Genomic DNA, 19720 nt, shown 5'->3' with positions numbered 1-19720 from the left:
CGTTTTTCACCATTATCTGACAACTGCACATTGGAAATGGCAGCGGTTGCCACGATACCGAACGCTTTTTGCGAATATGCTTTTTCTTGTGTTTAACCGTCAGGGTGTTGGTTAAATTCCCCTGTGATCCCTGTTTCTTCCCTGAGCTTGAGTTCCCTCCCTCGTAGCTTTGTTTTGTCACTTTTTCTCTTCCACATGTTGAAAGGTGGCTACACTGAGCCACTGCGCCAGAGATTGCGCCAAAGAGTATTATTCAGCCGCCTCCACAGGCACTACTTGGCGAGGACTCGTAGTAGTCAGTGCTTGTTAAGAACTCGTAGTAGTGAGTGCTTGGGGAGAACTCGTGGGAGTCAGTGCTTGCTGAGATGTGATACTGAAAAGTTCTTGTTGAGATGTCGTAGTAGCGAGTCGGTGTGGAGAGATTGTAATGTCTAGAGTGCTTTTCATCAATATAAACGAAGGTAAAAAATAAAAAAAAATTTTCTTTTCTCTCTCATTATTTCAGTGTCCTGAATAATGCGTCATTACAGGTTCAGTCAACAAAGCATCTGGCGTGTGTTCTTGTATTAGAGTGTAATTCCGGGTTTCTTGCTCAATTATAGTATTTCTAATTTTTTTCTATCACGTCAGTATAAATGGTATTTAAAATTTCTTGTCTTATTGAAGAAGAACCGTGCCAGATGTGTACGTTGAATCACACTTCCACACACAGAACAGTTACTCTTGTGCTTGTTGTTGCATTGGTTTTATAGTTGCTGGGGACTTAATTAATTAACTGTGTTAACGAAAATTTTCTTTCATTCTTTGTTGTTATTCTATTCAGTCAGATTGCGTACAAATACTAGTCAGGGCCAACCGTTTACGAGACTTGCGTAATCGGACAGTCAGCTACCAAAAATATTTGCATTTTATATAATTAAGCCCCCATGCACGTGGCGACCCTGCCAGGATCGTCCCTTGGAATTCTTCTGATTGTAAAAATAGTAGACAGTAGTATTGTTGTAGTAATTTGTAGTTTAGTAATTGTAGTCTATTTTGCATGTGTAGATTTGGTAATTAGCATTCTTCTAATGGTATTTTTCAAAATTTAATTTTTATTGCCTTGTATACGCGTTTGACGATTTAGTGCAATTATTTCAATTGTTCGTTAATTGTGTTTGAGGGAAACATTTCGAGTGAATGGTATTGTTGGAGATAAAGTGTCATTGTGTGCAATTTTCATATAGTGACGAGTTTTATGTATTTTGCAAATGATTACGCGATCGATGAAAAAGGCAAAAATGATGGATAGTGAGAATGACGAAATTGTTAACATGGCGAACTTGCCAACAGAGGAAAACAGTATGATGGATAATGAAGTGGAAAACAATTTACTAAGTCGGGAAAATAGTCCGGAACCATTTCAAAATTTTTCACAATCAAAAAATTTTCAGAATCCCAGATTAACGACAGAAGATTCTGGAATAGTACCGAACTCAGATAGCCTTGCAGCTATGACGAAGGAAACTGGTTTCGTGGGAAATGTTAGGGGTGAAAAGAATTTTGAAACAGTTACTATGGAGCAGTTGATGAGTGCTATATTAAATGTGGGATCACAGTTACGATCTGAATTTAAAACAGAGATAGGAACAATTAACACAGAGATGGGAACTTTACGATCTGAATTAAAAACTGATATGGGAACAATGGAAACACGGTTTGGATCTGAATTAAAAACAGAGATGGGAACTTTGGAAACACGGTTAGACTCACGAATAGGGACATGTTTCAAAAATATGAAAGATGAATTAAAGAAAGAAATCAGAGAAGAAGTACAACCGATTTTGAATTCTCACAATAATAGATTAATTGCAGTAGAGATTAGACAAAGGGAACAGGATAGAGAACAGGAAGAAAGAGATCGCGTGATAGTACAGAAATTTTCAGAGTTAAATTTACAACGTGCAAAAGATAAGGAAGAAATATTTGAGAGAATCGAGGAATCCGTACCAAATGACAGAATAAATAACCTAACACAACAATATGAGCAGTTAACTACCAAACGTATCAATACTGAAACCCGAGTCGCGACACTTACGGAAGACTTAAATAAACAGAAAGAACAAATAGGTGACTTATCGGAAAGAGTTGAGGAGATTTCAGATAAATTGACAAATCTTAGTTTACATGGGGACAGAGATTCGGATGATACAGCTCCATTACCATTTGCAGAAACCGAAGAGTATCAGAACATAAATAAGCATGTTGAAAATCAGGGAAAATTTAATGAACACGTGAAAAGGGAATTTGAGGCATTAAAAAAGCAAGTCAAACAAATTGAAGGCGAAATCGTAGGAAAAGACGGCAAAGGAAATTTAGAATCACAGATACCAGAGGGGTTTGAAGAAAATAATTTGTTTCATTTACGGGATGCAACAAGAGAGCGCCAGGCGCGCGAACTTTACAATAATCGACATTCGGACTGGGAAAGACGCGGTAGGTCTTTGTCGCCACGAGGCGAAAACTTTGACTATAAACACTTTTTGACTGTTCGGAAATTTAAAGTCTTCCGCAATTCTAAGAATGACATACATCCATGTGCATGGTTAGATCAATTTATGTACGCACTTCCACCAAATTGGCCACTAAGTCACAAACTGGAATTTATGTGTGGATATTTAGAAAACGAACCGGCGACGCGGATGCGCGCACTCATTAGAGATTGTAATAATCTGAATGATTTTTATCATGCATTTCTATCGGCATATTGGTCCGAAAACACACAAGACAGAGTTAAACATAGTCTTATTATACAGCGTAATTTCAAACAGTCTGAGTTCCGCACGCCAGCAGAATATTTTGAAGACATGATTCGAAAGAATCAGTTCCTGTCCAACCCTTATAGCCCGACTGAATTAATTCGCATTTGTTTAACTAAGCTGCCACAATCCATAAGACAAATTGCTTTAGCCGGAAGATGTAAAGACGACATTGAGACTTTTAAGACTTTGTTGCAAGAACTTGAGTATGACAACGACGACGGGACTTCTTGTAACTTTTTCAGTAACAGTATTTACAATAGATTTTCAGAGAAAAGAGATAGTGATCGGAACGGGCGTTATATGGGTAACTTTGAGAATGACAGACGTAACAGACAGGACAATAGATACCAGCCTTATGACAATAACAGACGTTCTAACAGAAATTACACAGACAATTATAACAACGGTAATTCGTACCGGAATGATCAATCATACGGAAACAGTAATCGGTATCATCAAGACAGAAATTATTCAAACAGTAATAGAAATTCTTACTACAGAAATAATCAGGGTAGTAGATACAACAATAATTTCAGAAGTGACAGTCGAAATTATACAAGAAGTAGTTACCCAGACAGACAGGAAAACAGAAATTTTAATAACAGACACAACCAAGAATTTGCATCTAACAGACAGGAGGGACCTAATTGGCATCCTCCACGTGACAGAACTTCAGAGAGACAAGTGCAAATCGTAGAAATTGATCCGCGAAATGACGCGAATACTCAAAGACGTGACGCAAACAATCGACAATGACTTGTAGCTTCGGCTTCTGGCAGCAATGTAGACGGTTCAGAAAATAATGACACTACGACTTTACACTACGTACGCCTGGAAGACATGAGAGACATTTTGCTAGACGAAAAGGAAAGTGATGTAGACGCGTTTTTACATCCTGTTGTTGAAGTATGTGTGGGTAAGAATAAGTTCACTGCAGTTTTAGATTCTGGGAGCCCATTGAATGTCATTAGTGAACCAGTTTTTCGTATATGTGTTAAGAACTATTGCTTGTCCTGTGTTACCTGTTTCTAAAACTACAATTCGAGGCGCTATTTCTGGAAAAAGTGTGGAAGTTAAACAACAGACCAACTTAAATTTCATTTGTCAAGGATACGAATTTTCTGCTAATTTTATTATTGTTCCATTACTCAGTACACAAATTATATTAGGTATGGAGTTTCTTAACGCACATAAGGCAATTTTGAACTTTAAAGAAGGAAGTCTGAATTTGACTGTTGCCGGAATGCCGAAATGTTTGAAATTTTTCGAGTGTTTAACAAGATCTGAGTCAGATACAAAATGTTTAAGGTTTCTTACTTCTGATGTTTTCGTTGAGCATTATGACGACGGCGTGTTTATTCATGACAATGACAATAGATACAGAGACGCGATGGATGATATAATTGATAGCGAAGAATTAATTAATGAAAAGGTTAAGAAAGCTGAAGTGCCAGATGACGTTGCAAGAGAAGAGCTGCTCCACATTTTGACTTCACATGCTACAGTATTTAGTCATCACACAGGAACTATACAAGGCTTACAATATTTATTTAAAGTAAAAGAACACACACCATTTCGGGGGAAAACGTACGCAATTCCTTTGGCTTACAGAGACAAGGTTAAGAATGAACTTCAATACATGTTAGATCAGGGCATTATTGAGCCTGCAGTCAGTGCTTATACTAGCCCTCAATACATGTTAGATCAGGGCATTATTGAGCCTGCAGTCAATCCTTATACTAGCCCATTACACGTTGTTCTTAAAAAGGATGGGTCAATTCGTTTGGTTCTGGATTCCAGACAGATAATTAATATCATCATTCCTGAAACTGACCGCCCACAAAATTTAGATGAACTTCTTCAACATTTCCATGGAATTAAAGTTTTATCGACGATTGATATGCGCGCACGTTTTTGGCAAATAGAACTCCACCCTGATTGTAGAAAATATACTGCCTTTTTAGCCTTTGGTAACTGTTACCAGTTTCGGAAATTACCGTTTGGACTTACTGTATCTTCTGCAGCATTCATTCGTAGCTTAAATGAAATTTTACCTGTTTATCTTCGTGACAATATTACTTCATATGTTGACGACATTCTTATTGCTAAACATTCTTGGAGTGAGCACAACAAAATTTTGGATTCATTATTACGTATTTTTGCAAGAGTTGGCATTACAGTGAACTTAGAAAAATCTGAATTTGGTCGTTCTCAGGTGAAATTTCTCGGTCACATTATTTCTACAGAAGGTATTCTTCCTGATCCAGAAAAACTTGACGCTATTCGTAATTATGCTGTTCCTACCACAAAACGTGATGTTCGTAGTTTTCTTGGTGTCTGTAATTTTCTTAGACGCTTTGTTAAATTGGACGATTTGGCCACACCTCGTTTATGTGAACTATCTGGAAAGAAATCTAATTGGTGTTGGGATGAGGAAGCTCAGTCAGAATTTGAACAACTCCGTGATGCTTTGGTTGCTGCTCCACTTCTTTCACATCCGGATTTATCTAAAGATTTTTGTTTGGCGACGGACTCATCATATAAAAGCCTAGGTGCACATTTATTTCAAGAGATAGAAGAAGACGGCGTTGTAGTCCAGAAAACTATTGCATTTGGAAGTCGTGTTCTCTCTAAATCAGAAAAGAATTATTCGATAACGGAACTTGAAGCTTTGGCTGTTGTTTGGGCTTTCACAAAATTTCGCACATTTTTGTTTGGCAGACATACTAAGGTTTACACCGATCATCGAGCTCTGGAGTTTCTTATGTCGACAAAATTAACTCATGGCAGATTGTCACCATGGGCGTTGTACTTACAGGAATTTGATTTTAGTATTGTTTACATACAGGATTCTTCAAATATTGTTGCTGATGCTTTATCACGTGCACCTATGGGTTTGAAACAAAGTGCTGAAGAGGACTGCAAGGAAAACAATTATTGTTTGATGTATATTCAAGGTGTTGCGTTTGAGAACTTTATTTCGTCTTCGCTCCAGGACATCGCTAAGGAGTAAAATAAGGATCCAATCTGGAAGGACATTAAGGAGAAGTGGAGGAGAAAGGAAAGCGTAGTGATTAGACAGCATTATTTAGTTCGCAATGACATTCTTTTTAAACGAAAATCGGTCGACAACTCTGTTTGGTTAGTTTGTATTCCTGATGAGTGGGTTAATAAGCTGATTTGGTATACGCATTTCAGTTATGCACACTTTGGTCCCAGAAAATGCTTTCATAAATTACGGGAAAATTGCTACTTCAGTAATATGGAAAAACGTATTCGATCTGTTCTGGCCAAATGCAAATTATGTCAAAAGGCTAAGCCGCCAACAATTTCTCACAGAGCACCGTTGTTTCCTATCATTCCAGCGAAATTAAAGGAGATGGCTGCAGTTGATTTGTTCGGTCCAGTGGTTCGTTCTACTAATGGTTTTGCGTACATTTTCGTAGCAGTGGAGTTGATGTCAAAACACTGTATGTGTGTCTTACACCTTTACGCAAAGCAACAGCTCGTTCAGTATCTAACGCTTTCATCAAACATTTTCTTAAAGAAGTTGGTCATGTTGATAAGGTTATGTCAGATAATGGATCACAGTTTCGTTCTAAAATTTGGCTTTGTACTCTACAGTGTCGTAAAATTAAACCAATTTTCATTTCACTTTTTCACCCTCAATCTAACGCTTCAGAGAGATGGATGAAGGAAATCAATAAATTGTGTCGTCTTTATTGTCATCAGAATCACAGAACTTGGGATCAGTATCTTCATATTTTTCAAAACATTCTGAATGAACTCCCTAATGATTCAACTTCTTTACCGCCTATACTGATATTAAAAAACAAAGCACCGACAAATCGCATATCTGAAATCGTTCCTTTTCCGCCTTCACGGAAACTGCGGCATTCTGAAGTTGTCAACCTGGCTCTACAAAATATTGCATCTGCGGTTGCTACAAGAGAGAAATCAGCTAAGCGTCCTGGTCGTTTAAAAATCTTGTCAGCTGGTCAGAAGGTGTTACTTAAGTCTCATCGTTTGTCTCATAAAGGAAAAGGCTTGTGTCGCAAATTTTTTCTGCTTTATAACGGTCCATATAGAATTCGCAAAATTATACATGATAACACTGTTGAAGTAGAAACTCTTAAATCACGACGCTCTAAGGGAATACATCATATATCTAACGTTAAAATTTTTGTGGAATGACATACTTGTGAGAAAACAACAGTTATACGTAAACATGCGGAGAGTACAAGGACACCGCGCTGTGTTTTGGCGGCGGCACATACTCAAAGCAACAGTCAAGTCTGCGCGGTCACAAGGCAGTCGTTGACCGCAAACAATTACTTCCTACGTCACGCCCCTACAGCTGATCGAGCGCTCAGTGCGAATGCACTGACAGCCGTAAACAAATACACAGTTTAATTTCTCCGACTAAATTCAGTATAAAGCTATAGTGACTTGATGAATTATGTTATTAACATTCAGTATTTTTCAGGATACGGTTGTATAAAATATTTAAGAACTTCAGGTAAATTCTGTGTGTCTCCGACGTTAAGACGACTTGCTATCGAGAAAATTTCAGAAAGAATGTAATTTCCAAGAAGAAACTAATAAACTAAAAAGGTAACTATTAATTGAGTTCATTTTTCAGGTAACATATTTCCACTTAGGTACGTACTTTAGACGTAATTTGCTGCTCGCAATTACGTGATTCATACTTTGTGCTAATTTCATGTTCTATGAATTTACTTGTGAAGCGACGTGCTTGCGAACGTTAACTGATTTTGACAATGATTATTAATGAACTGGGTTGTAACTTGTATATATTATGCATCGCTTGGCTGCACTGCTTTTTCACTGATGTCATATTTTTCTATTATGTGTCTGCTGTGCTTATTTATTTAAATTATAATTGTCACCTGATTAATTGTGCTGATGTGGTTAGGTATGTAAGTTATACTTTGTGATTTATCTGCTTGCGCCTTCATGTTTACTTATTAAGATGACATATGAACATTTATTTGATTATGCTGATATGATACTAATGACCTGTTTATTACGTAAGATATGTTTACTACTATGCATATGGATTGCATATTTACACATTTCTGTTTTGTTGTCATAACTACTCTTTAATTTGGTATATAGAAATGCTGATATACTGTGAATGAACATAGAGTTTAGGTCACACTATGGTATTAATTATAGATTGTTCGCTTGGCAGAGCCTCATTGTAAGAATTGTGCTGCATCCACTTGTTGACATTCTGTTCTCTACTGGTATATTTACTCGCTATTGCATGTTTTGCTTACGCTCAGTGCCTTATATTTTTAAGATAGGAAAATGAACTGCTATAATTCGACATAAACGACACTAGTACAAGAAACTTCATAGAAGTCACATGAGCTGGAGGTTTTATGAAAGCTGTATAAATGTATGCTAATAGGAAGGAAGCTAACGACATGACATACCATTACTAGGTTTAGACCATTAACAATTATTATACTGCATTTTTCGTGAGCAATTGAAATAGTAAGTGACACTTGACACAAAGAATACTCCACATGTTTGCTTCTGTTTGCCATAATTCTTGAAGTGGTGTACACACTGTGAAATATCATGATCATTCACACTCCGTAATCGTACTTAATTACTGAGAGTTATTCGAACTAAGTCTGTTAGAGGTCATGTATGCATTTCTTTTGTTTATAATTCATAATGAGTAGAAGATTTGGGTCAGATGGATTACACAGAGGTTGTGTGTTGACAGTGTGTCTTCGGATTGTATGGGATGATGAGGTTTGCATTAGGATTTTATCTGTACTTGTTCGAGGAGACTGACTAGAGGAAAGAGTTGTTATGGAAGTGAAATGATATTGGTAATAAGGTTATATGTATCGATGTATTGAAGAGGTATTATTGAGGTATTATTGAGATTATGTGAAGTTGATGATTATTGGAGTTTTTGTGGACAAGAGGTAAGGTAAATGATATTGATGATAAGATTTATATGTATTGATGTAAGAGGTATTATTGAAGTATTGAGATTATGTGATGCTGATGATTATTGGAGTTTTGGTGGATAAGAGGTAAACTAAGTGAGGAGCATATTTTTTTTGTTGGTCTATATGGAACAAGGAGGATGAAGATAGCAGACTAGAACACTTAAGTGGAAGGAAGATTGTCTACACACACTTTGTTAAATCACTAAGCAGTATATACTTTTTTTTTGGAGAGAGGAAGTAATTGCATATCTTGGCACACTGACAGTTGTTCAGCAACCGTACATTTTGATCTGGATTGGCAAACATTGGTCTTGACATGATGACTATGACGTTGACTTAACTATTATTGACTGTTATACATTGCTGCCACTACTACTTGATACACATGATGAACATGAAATTTTGACAGAATTGCATTTACACAGTTAACACTATTCAATTACACAGTAGTACTTAATGTGGATGAAAGATGAGTGAGTGTGTTTTGTGTGTTTTCCTTTCCTAATCCTACCCACCTATCTCCTAAATATTATTTTATTTGTTTGTAGTGGCTTGCACTGACACCCATAAATATTATAGGTTTACTGATATTTGAGTATTTGTAATAGTTAATATGACAATTATCTGACATCATTTGACTGTTTGTTATGATTTGTATGTTTAGTGTAAAAGCATTTGTATGTGGATTCAAACTATTGTTCATGCCTGAACTGTCTGATTAGTGATGGTGAATATTATGAACTGTTACCTGCACTTGTTCAACATTGATGGGTGCCACTTAGAAATGATTGATTTCTGCTGATGATCTGTGTGATCAGTGATAGTGAATATTACGGACTGTTACTTGTACTTTTTCTACATAATTGGTGCCACTAGGACATGTTTAATTTCTGCTTATAAACTCTGATGAACAGTGTGATCAGTGATAGTGAATATTATGGACTGCTCTCTGGACCTGCTCATCATGGCTAGGTGCAACTAATGGACTGCTTCTACTGAAATAATGTCACTTGTTGGTGTCTGCACCTGTTCAACATTGCTGGGTGCCACTAATGAACTGCTTCTACTGAAATGATGTCACTTGTTGGTGTCTGCACCTGTTCAACATTGCTGGGTGCCACTAATGGAACTGCTTCTGCTGAGAAATGTGACTTGTTGCTGTGTGTACCTCTTCAACATTGCTGGGTGCCACAGATGGAACTGCTTCTACTGAAATAATGTCACTTGCTGCTGTCTGCACCTGCTCAACATTGCTGGGTGCCACTAAAGGACTGATTCTACTGGAATAACGTCACTTGTTGGTGTCTGCACTTGTTCAACACTACTGGGTGCCACTGTTAGAACTGTTTCTACTGAAATGATGTTACTTCTTGCTGTCTGCACCTACTCAACATTGCTGGGTGCCACTGATGGATTGCTTCTACTGAAAAGATGTCACCTGTTGGTGTCTGATTTGTATAAACTGTTTTTTTTTGTGTATTGTGTGAACTCTTATGTAAAGTCACATGTATGAAAAGAAGTTGTATTGCTTACTGTATTTCATATACACTCCTGGAAATTGAAATAAGAACACCGTGAATTCATTGTCCCAGGAAGGGGAAACTTTATTGACACATTCCTGGGGTCAGATACATCACATGATCACACTGACAGAACCACAGGCACATAGACACAGGCAACAGAGCATGCACAATGTCGGCACTAGTACAGTGTATATCCACCTTTCGCAGCAATGCAGGCTGCTATTCTCCCATGGAGACGATCGTAGAGATGCTGGATGTAGTCCTGTGGAACGGCTTGCCATGCCATTTCCACCTGGCGCCTCAGTTGGACCAGCGTTCGTGCTGGACGTGCAGACCGCGTGAGACGACGCTTCATCCAGTCCCAAACATGCTCAATGGGGGACAGATCCGGAGATCTTGCTGGCCAGGGTAGTTGACTTACACCTTCTAGAGCACGTTGGGTGGCACGGGATACATGCGGACGTGCATTGTCCTGTTGGAACAGCAAGTTCCCTTGCCGGTCTAGGAATGGTAGAACGATGGGTTCGATGACGGTTTGGATGTACCGTGCACTATTCAGTGTCCCCTCGACGATCACCAGTGGTGTACGGCCAGTGTAGGAGATCGCTCCCAACACCATGATGCCGGGTGTTGGCCCTGTGTGCCTCGGTCGTATGCAATCCTGATTGTGGCGCTCACCTGCATGGCGCCAAACACGCATACGACCATCATTGGCACCAAGGCAGAAGCGACTCTCATCGCTGAAAACGACACGTCTCCATTCGTCCCTCCATTCACGCGTGTCGCGACACCACTGGAGGCGGGCTGCACGATGTTGGGGCGTGAGCGGAAGACGGCCTAACGGTGTGCGGGACCGTAGCCCAGCTTCATGGAGACGGTTGCGAATGGTCCTCGCCGATACCCTAGGAGCAACAGTGTCCCTAATTTGCTGGGAAGTGGCGGTGCGGTCCCCTACGGCACTGCGTAGGATCCTACGGTCTTGGCGTGCATCCGTGCGTCGCTGCGGTCCGGTCCCAGGTCGACGGGCACGTGCACCTTCCGCCGACCACTGGCGACAACATCGATGTACTGTGGAGACCTCACGCCCCACGTGTTGAGCAATTCGGCGGTACGTCCACCCGGCCTCCCGCATGCCCACTACACGCCCTCGCTCAAAGTCCGTCAACTGCACATACGGTTCACGTCCACGCTGTCGCGGCATGCTACCAGTGTTAAAGACTGCGATGGAGCTCCGTATGCCACGGCAAACTGGCTGACACTGACGGCGGCGGTGCACAAATGCTGCACAGCTAGCGCCATTCGACGGCCAACACCGCGGTTCCTGGTGTGTCCGCTGTGCCGTGCGTGTGATCATTGCTTGTACAGCCCTCTCGCAGTGTCCGGAGCAAGTATGGTGGGTCTGACACACCGGTGTCAATGTGTTCTTTTTTCCATTTCCAGGAGTGTATTAGGTTATTGAAAGGTCAGTGCAAAGCCAAAATTTTAACTAATTATATGATATTTAGGTATTAATATTATCTTTTATTTTTGTCTGTATTTTTGTGGACGAATTTGGTGGTATTTTCACCACCAATGCTGGCAAAAATACCATCAAATTCTGGCCCGTGGAGGAGGGGCATACACTCCTGGAAATGGAAAAAAGAACACATTGACACCGGTGTGTCAGACCCACCATACTTGCTCCGGACACTGCGAGAGGGCTGTACAAGCAATGATCACACGCACGGCACAGCGGACACACCAGGAACCGCGGTGTTGGCCGTCGAATGGCGCTAGCTGCGCAGCATTTGTGCACCGCCACCGTCAGTGTCAGCCAGTTTGCGGTGGCATACGGAGCTCCATCGCAGTCTTTAACACTGGTAGCATGCCGCGACAGCGTGGACGTGAACCGTATGTGCAGTTGACGGACTTTGAGCGAGGGCGTATAGTGGGCATGCGGGAGGCCGGGTGGACGTACCGCCGAATTGCTCAACACGTGGGGCGTGAGTTCTCTACAGTACATCGATGTTGTCGCCAGTGGTCGGCGGAAGGTGCACGTGCCCGTCGACCTGGGACCGGACCGCAGCGACGCACGGATGCACGCCAAGACCGTAGGATCCTACGCAGTGCCGTAGGGGACCGCACCGCCACTTCCCAGCAAATTAGGGACACTGTTGCTCCTGGGGTATCGGCGAGGACCATTCGCAACCGTCTCCATGAAGCTGGGCTACGGTCCCGCACACCGTTAGGCCGTCTTCCGCTCACGCCCCAACATCGTGCAGCCCGCCTCCAGTGGTGTCGCGACAGGCGTGAATGGAGGGACGAATGGAGACGTGTCGTCTTCAGCGATGAGAGTCGCTTCTGCCTTGGTGCCAATGATGGTCGTATGCGTGTTTGGCGCCGTGCAGGTGAGCGCCACAATCAGGACTGCATACGACCGAGGCACACAGGGCCAACACCCGGCATCATGGTGTGAGGAGCGATCTCCTACACTGGCCGTACACCACCAGTGATCGTCGAGGGGACACTGAATAGTGTACGGTACATCCAAACCGTCATCGAACCCATCGTTCTACCATTCCTAGACCGGCAAGGGAACTTGCTGTTCCAACAGGACAATGCACGTCCGCATGTATCCCGTGCCACCCAACGTGCTCTAGAAGGTGTAAGTCAACTACCCTGGCCAGCAAGATCTCCGGATCTGTCCCCCATTGAGCATGTTTGGGACTGGATGAAGCGTCGTCTCACGCGGTCTGCACGTCCAGCACGAACGCTGGTCCAACTGAGGCGCCAGGTGGAAATGGCATGGCAAGCCGTTCCACAGGACCACATCCAGCATCTCTACGATCGTCTCCATGGGAGAATAGCAGCCTGCATTGCTGCGAAAGGTGGATATACAATGTACTAGTGCCGACATTGTGCATGCTCTGTTGCCTGTGTCTATGTGCCTGTGGTTCTGTCAGTGTGATCATGTGATGTATCTGACCCCAGGAATGTGTCAATAAAGTTTCCCCTTCCTGGGACAATGAATTCACGGTGTTCTTATTTCAATTTCCAGGAGTGTATGAAAGGTGGCTACACTGAGCCACTGCGCCAGAGATTGCGCCAAAGAGTATTATTCAGCCGCCTCCACAGGCAGTACTTGGCGAGGACTCGTAGTAGTCAGTGCTTGTTAAGAACTCGTAGTAGTGAGTGCTTGGGGAGAACTCGTGGGAGTCAGTGCTTGCTGAGATGTGATACTGAAAAGTTCTTGTTGAGATGTCGTAGTAGCGAGTCGGTGTGGAGAGATTGTAATGTCCAGAGTGCTTTTCATCAATATAAACGAAGGTAAAAAAAAAAAAAATAAATAAATTTTTCTTTTCTCTTTCATTATTTCAGTGTCCTGAATAATGCGTCATTACAGGTTCAGTCAACAAAGCATCTGGCGTGTGTTCTTGTATTAGAGTGTAATTCCGGGTTTCTTGCTCAATTATAGTATTTCTAATTTTTTTCTATCGCGTCAGTATAAATGGTATTTAAAATTTCTTGTCTTATTGAAGAAGAACCGTGCCAGATGTGTACGTTGAATCACACTTCCACACACAGAACAGTTACTCTTGTGCTTGTTGTTGCGTTGGTTTTATAGTTGCTGGGGACTTAATTAATTAGCTGTGTTAACGAAAATTTTCTTTCATTCTTTGTTGTTATTCTATGCAGTCAGATTGCGTACAAATATTAGTCAGGGCCAACCGTTTACGAGACTTGCGTAATCGGACAGTCAGCTACCAAAAATATTTGCATTTTATATAATTAAGCCCCCATGCAATGTATATAAATAAAAATTTACAAAAAGAATTCAGAATTTAATAATATTTTGTGCCTGAACTAACTTGTTGATTTTCCTTTGCAGCTGATATTAAGTGATGATTTGACTATGGTTGTCTAATTTTCATAGAAATACCAAGTCAATCTGATAATTAAAAGAAAGATGGATAGAACGTCTGCCATGTAAGCAGGAGATCCCGGTTTCGAGTCCCGGTCGGGGCACACATTTTCGACTGTCCCCGTTGATGTATATCCACTCCTATCGACAGCTTAGGGTCTTTATTTAATTATCATTTCAATATAGCTTAGTTGTGCAACTATTCGATTTCATTCAATGAACTCTTACACAATTTGTCTCTAGAAACCTATGCATGCAGCTGTGTGTCATTGTCGAAACAGAGCCGAGCAGCACCGAATACAAGCCTAAGGGCGAAGATTAAAGTGAGCTTTACTATCATAAACAGCAAGTTCTCTCAAGTACCGTAACTGTACGGAAAACTTTTATTTTCAGACAAGACACACATAACATACCGTCCATGTTTTGCACTGTATCTAGATATTTTCAGTGCAACACAATGAAAGCTAGGTTTGCCTCCACAACGAAATAACATTTTTCTTTCCAACATTGTGGGGACGGGTTATACAAAATACGTTTAATCAGCGAGGGAAAACCCATCAAACGCTTGTATTGGATACTCATGACCCTGGCGGTAGGTGTCACAGTTCCTATGTTTTTATTGCACAGAAGTTTCAAATTCATAACGTTGGTGAGCAAAATGAGTCCTTATAGTTCTATACACGTTAGAATATTATGTCGTGACTTTTTTCTTGTTTTTTTCCAGATCATTATGTCAGAGACATATAGAAAAGAAAAGCGATAATACCAACACGCTGTAGCCTATGCACTGTACAGCGGCTTTATGGTATTTGTGTAGGTGTGGATGTAGGACGATGCATTTGTCTATAAGAAGATAGTAACGAACTGCAGGAAATCCTGTGGGGATTCGGTGGAGAGACCGGCTGTTGACTTCAGGGCAAATAAATGTAAATACCGGGTGATCAAAAAGTCAGTTTTCAAATTTAAACTGAATAAATCAGGGAGTAATGCAGATAGAGAGGTACAAATTGACACACATGCTTGGAATGACATGGGGTTTTATTAGAACCAAAAAGTACGAACGTTCAAAAAATGTCCGATAGATGGAGCATCATCTGATCAGAATAGCAATAATTAACAAAGTAAGACAAAGCAACGATGATGTTCTTTACAGGAAATGCTCAATATGTCCACCATCATCCCTCAACAATAGCTGTAGTCGAGGAATAATGTTGTGAACAGCACTGTAAAGCATGTCCGGAGTTATGGTGAGGCATTGGTGTCTGATGTTGTCTTTCAGCATCCCCAGAGATGTCGGTCGATCACGATACACATGCGACTTCAGGTAACCCCAAAGCCAATAATCGCACGGACTGAGGTCTGGGGACCTGGGAGGCCAAGCATGACGAAAGTGGCGGCTGAGCACACGATCATCACCAAACGACGCGCGCAAGAGATCTTTCACGCGCCTAGCAATATGGGGTGGAGCGCCATCCTGCATAAACATCGTACGTTCCAGCAGGTGTTTATCAGACAGGTTGGGGATGATGGGATTCTGTAACATATCGGCGTACCTCTCACCCGTCACTGTAGCAGTTTTGCTGTCCAGCGCGCCATCTGTCGGACATTTTGTGAACTTTTTTTTTGGTTCTAGTAAAACACCATGTCATTCCAAGCATGTGTGTCAATTTTTACCTCTCTATCTACATTATTCCGTGGTTTATTAAGTTTTCAAATTTATACTGACTTTTTGATCACCCTGTGTTACATCTAAATAGGGCCAGTTGTCTTCTACACCATCGCTGGCAACATTAACTGCCACAAAAAATCGCAGGAACTCGTGGTTGACTGAATGTAATGTAACCTACTGTGCATAAATAGATGGATAGATCCATTACTGTTCGATTATGATTTTGATGTAGCAGCGAAGGAAGGAACAGATACCATCTTCATATATAAGCTATATTGGCCGTACACGGAATTCCCGAGGCGGTTTCTCACCTCTCTCCATTATAAATGCTACCGTATGCACTTTTTAAAGTGTTTCGTGATATTCTCCGTGACCACCAACACCATCCCATTAGATACAAAGCGGCTCGACCCACTACCTGTCACTGGCTATGTATGACTGATATCACAGCTAAAATCTCTGCAAATTGCTACTCCAATATCCAAAAATATGCTCCACAAGCCACTGTAAACTGGATGCTGGAGGTTACGAAATACTCCAGTTAATGAGGAATGAGATAACGGAAGTCCACAGCCTAGGGAGGAATTTCGTGGAAACTGTGCAGACGTCGACGTACCTTAGGGCTGCGCTGAAGACGCTGGCCACGAAGAGCCCGGGAAGTCCCGGGAAACCGCCCAGCGAGTCGGCCACCATGAGCGGGAGGAGCTGGTCCTTGGCACGGGCCATCTGCACACATAGAACGTGACGAGCTTGTCAGAGCCCAAGCATCACGAGAGTAAGGAAGAGCTCTAACTGTAAATGACATTTATTGAGTACCACAACCAGGTCGTAACCTAGTACACAGACAAGAAGAAACTCACTTGCCGAATGCTTATAATTGTGTACAGCAAATGCAGTTATTTTTAGCATATTGGGTCCCTATCTATGAACAGATCTAGCTGGAAATGTTCTCGATCTTCTTGCTACATCTGAACGAGGTGAAAACTCGAGCTTTCGACCATTATCTCCAGCGTGTTCGTCATGAGTAACTAGCTGGTGTAACATTGTCTTTTTTTATGATACAGTAAATACTCAGGCTGTCATCTTGATGAACACTGACATACATCTCTGAGCGTAAAGCTTCCACCGCCCAACCGAGGAGAGTCTTTCTACACAGAGCTCCATCTGTTTTTGACAAAGACCACTTAGATTCCGAGATTAAACACTTGAAGCCTGTGTTCTGAAAGAACGGCTATGCGGTCGAGACGTCACGTTCGTATTCACCATCAAGAGGAAATGCGAAGAACCTCAACAATCTGTTATCCAACTATTACCTCTCTTCCTTTCTGTGGGATCACCTCCAGCAATTTAGGTGGGATTCTGGGTATTGGAAATGCAGGACGACGACGCAGGTTATCTTCAATTAGAAAGATTCCCGACAATTAGTAATAAAATGATATTTATTACATATGAATAAATACTCAACTTAAATGGTGCTGCTTCTTGTGAAACGTCCAGCACACTGAGACGTTTGAAATAATTATAAGTCCTCTAAAATATTAACATCCTGTCACTGTGCCTCTGAGTGATGCCTACGTAGAGTCCAGAGCTGGCCTACGATGCCTGCGGAGCCAAGTCTCGGAGACGAAAAATGGTTCAAATGGCTCTGAGCACTATGGGACTTAACATCTGAGGTCATCAGTCCCCTAGGACTTAGAACTACTTAAACCTAACTAATCTAAGGACATCACACACATCCATGCCCGAGGCAGGATTCGAACCTGCGACCGTAGCGGTCGCGCGGTTCCAGACTGAAGCGCCTAGAACCGCTCGGCCACACCGGCCGGCTCTCGGAGACGACGGACGAACACCGCAGCCTGTACACTCGGCGATAACTGGAGACTACACACGACTCGTCACACTGAACAGAGCTATCTGCCGTAGCACAGCGCTCTGGTATTTAACGAGGCATCGATCAATCAATATCTACGCACGTGATGCCCGTGGTTGGCAGGTGCAGCTCCTGGCGAACGCCGTATAGTTCGTACTGCCATCCCATACAGCTGCTGCGATACGAGTGTAGCTTATCGATTGTGGTGCGGTGCTCTATGGAGTCGTGAGTATCGTCGCCGCACTGGGCAGGCGAGGCATGAGACCTAGTTTACCGCAGGCCAAGAAGATAATTCCGAATGTAGCGCAGATATCAAGTGCATTTCATAAATAAAGATTCGGAAAAATCAGCGGTTGTTGAGCACAGCGCTATGATAAAAAATTATAAGGCACCAGAAGCTAATACGTCCAGTGGCGTTATACAACCCAGTGGCTGAGTGGGACGTTCACAGCCTGACAAAAAAAGTGTAGCACCTAGAATGGGAGGAAGAAACGAAATAAAACTTCACGGATTGGGAGTGTATGTGATGTCATTTCAGTGATTACAAAATTGAGTCAAACTTACAAAGAACGTGGCAGTACGAGTCCACTAATCAGTATGAGGTAGTACCCTCTCTGGCCCGGATGCATGCACTGATTTGGCTGGGAAGGGTGTAATGAAACCGTTGTATCCTCTACTGGGGCAAGCTGGCCCACAACTGTCTTAATTCGTCCTTGATGTCCTGGATACTAGCACTAGGACTGCTAACAGAAAAGAAACACTGCGTGAAATAACCGCAGAAATCAATGTGGGACGTATGACGACCGTATCCGTTAGGGCAGTGCGGCGATATTTGGAGTTATGGGTTATCGCCTTTGGTAACACCACGACATCGCCTACATCGTCTTTCCTGGGCTCGTGACCGTATCGATTGGACGACTGGAAAACGTGGCCTGGTCAGACGAGTTCTGATTTCAGTACATAAGAGCTGATGGTAGGTTTCGACTGTGGCGCAGATCCCACGAAGCCATGGACCTAAGTTGACATAAAGGCACTGTGCAAGCTGATGGTGGCTCCATAATGGTGTGGGCTGTGTTTACATGGAATGGACTGGGTCCTATGGTCCAACTCTACCATCTGGTGAGCAAGATGTATGAAACAGGCGAAATACCCTCAGACTTCAAGAAGAATATAATAATTCCAATCCCAAAGAAAGCAGGTGTTGACAGATGTGAAAATTACCGAACTATCAGCTTAATAAGTCACAGCTGCAAAATACTAACACGAATTCTTTACAGACGAATGGAAAAACTAGTAGAAGCCAACCTCGGGGAAGATCAGTTTGGATTCCGTAGAAACACTGGAACACGTGAGGCAATACTGACCTTACGACTTATCTTAGAAGAAAGATTAAGGAAAGGCAAACCTACATTTCTAGCATTTGTAGACTTAGAGAAAGCTTTTGACAATGTTGACTGGAATACTCTCTTTCAAATTCTAAAGGTGGCAGGGGTAAAATACAGGGAGCGAAAGGCTATTTACAATTTGTACAGAAACCAGATGGCAGTTATAAGAGTCGAGGGGCATGAAAGGGAAGCAGTGGTTGGGAAGGTAGTAAGACAGGGTTGTAGCCTCTCCCCGATGTTGTTCAATCTGTATATTGAGCAAGCAGTAAAGGAAACAAAAGAAAAATTTTGAGTAGGAATTAAAATTCATGGAATAGAAATAAAAACTTTGAGGTTCGCCGATGACATTGTAATTCTGTCAGAGACAGCAAAGGACTTGGAAGAGCAGTTGAATGGAATGGACAGTGTCTTGAAAGGAGGATATAAGATGAACATCAACAAAAGCAAAACAAGGATAATGGAATGTAATCTAATTAACTCGGGTGATGCTGAGGGAATTAGATTAGGAAATGAGACACTTAAAGTAGTAAAGGAGTTTTGCTATTTGGGGAGCAAAATAACTGATGATGGTCGAA

At 41.8% G+C, this 19720-nt stretch overlaps 1 protein-coding gene across 2 annotated transcripts in view; it reads right to left on the bottom strand.

Moving 5' to 3' along the window:
* LOC124802827 (sodium-coupled monocarboxylate transporter 1-like) overlaps positions 1 to 19720 on the bottom strand; it is a 319127-nt gene that overhangs the window by 101280 nt on the left and 198127 nt on the right. For both annotated transcript variants that reach the window (XM_047263835.1, XM_047263834.1), the window contains exon 10: positions 16507 to 16616. In XM_047263835.1, the coding sequence (XP_047119791.1) occupies positions 16507 to 16616 (110 nt within the window). The remainder of the gene's footprint in view (positions 1 to 16506; positions 16617 to 19720) is intronic.

This window comes from Schistocerca piceifrons, chromosome 6 (genome assembly GCF_021461385.2).
Source record: "Schistocerca piceifrons isolate TAMUIC-IGC-003096 chromosome 6, iqSchPice1.1, whole genome shotgun sequence".
Taxonomy (NCBI): domain Eukaryota; kingdom Metazoa; phylum Arthropoda; class Insecta; order Orthoptera; family Acrididae; genus Schistocerca; species Schistocerca piceifrons.
This window is presented reverse-complemented; position numbering and strand designations above follow the sequence as displayed.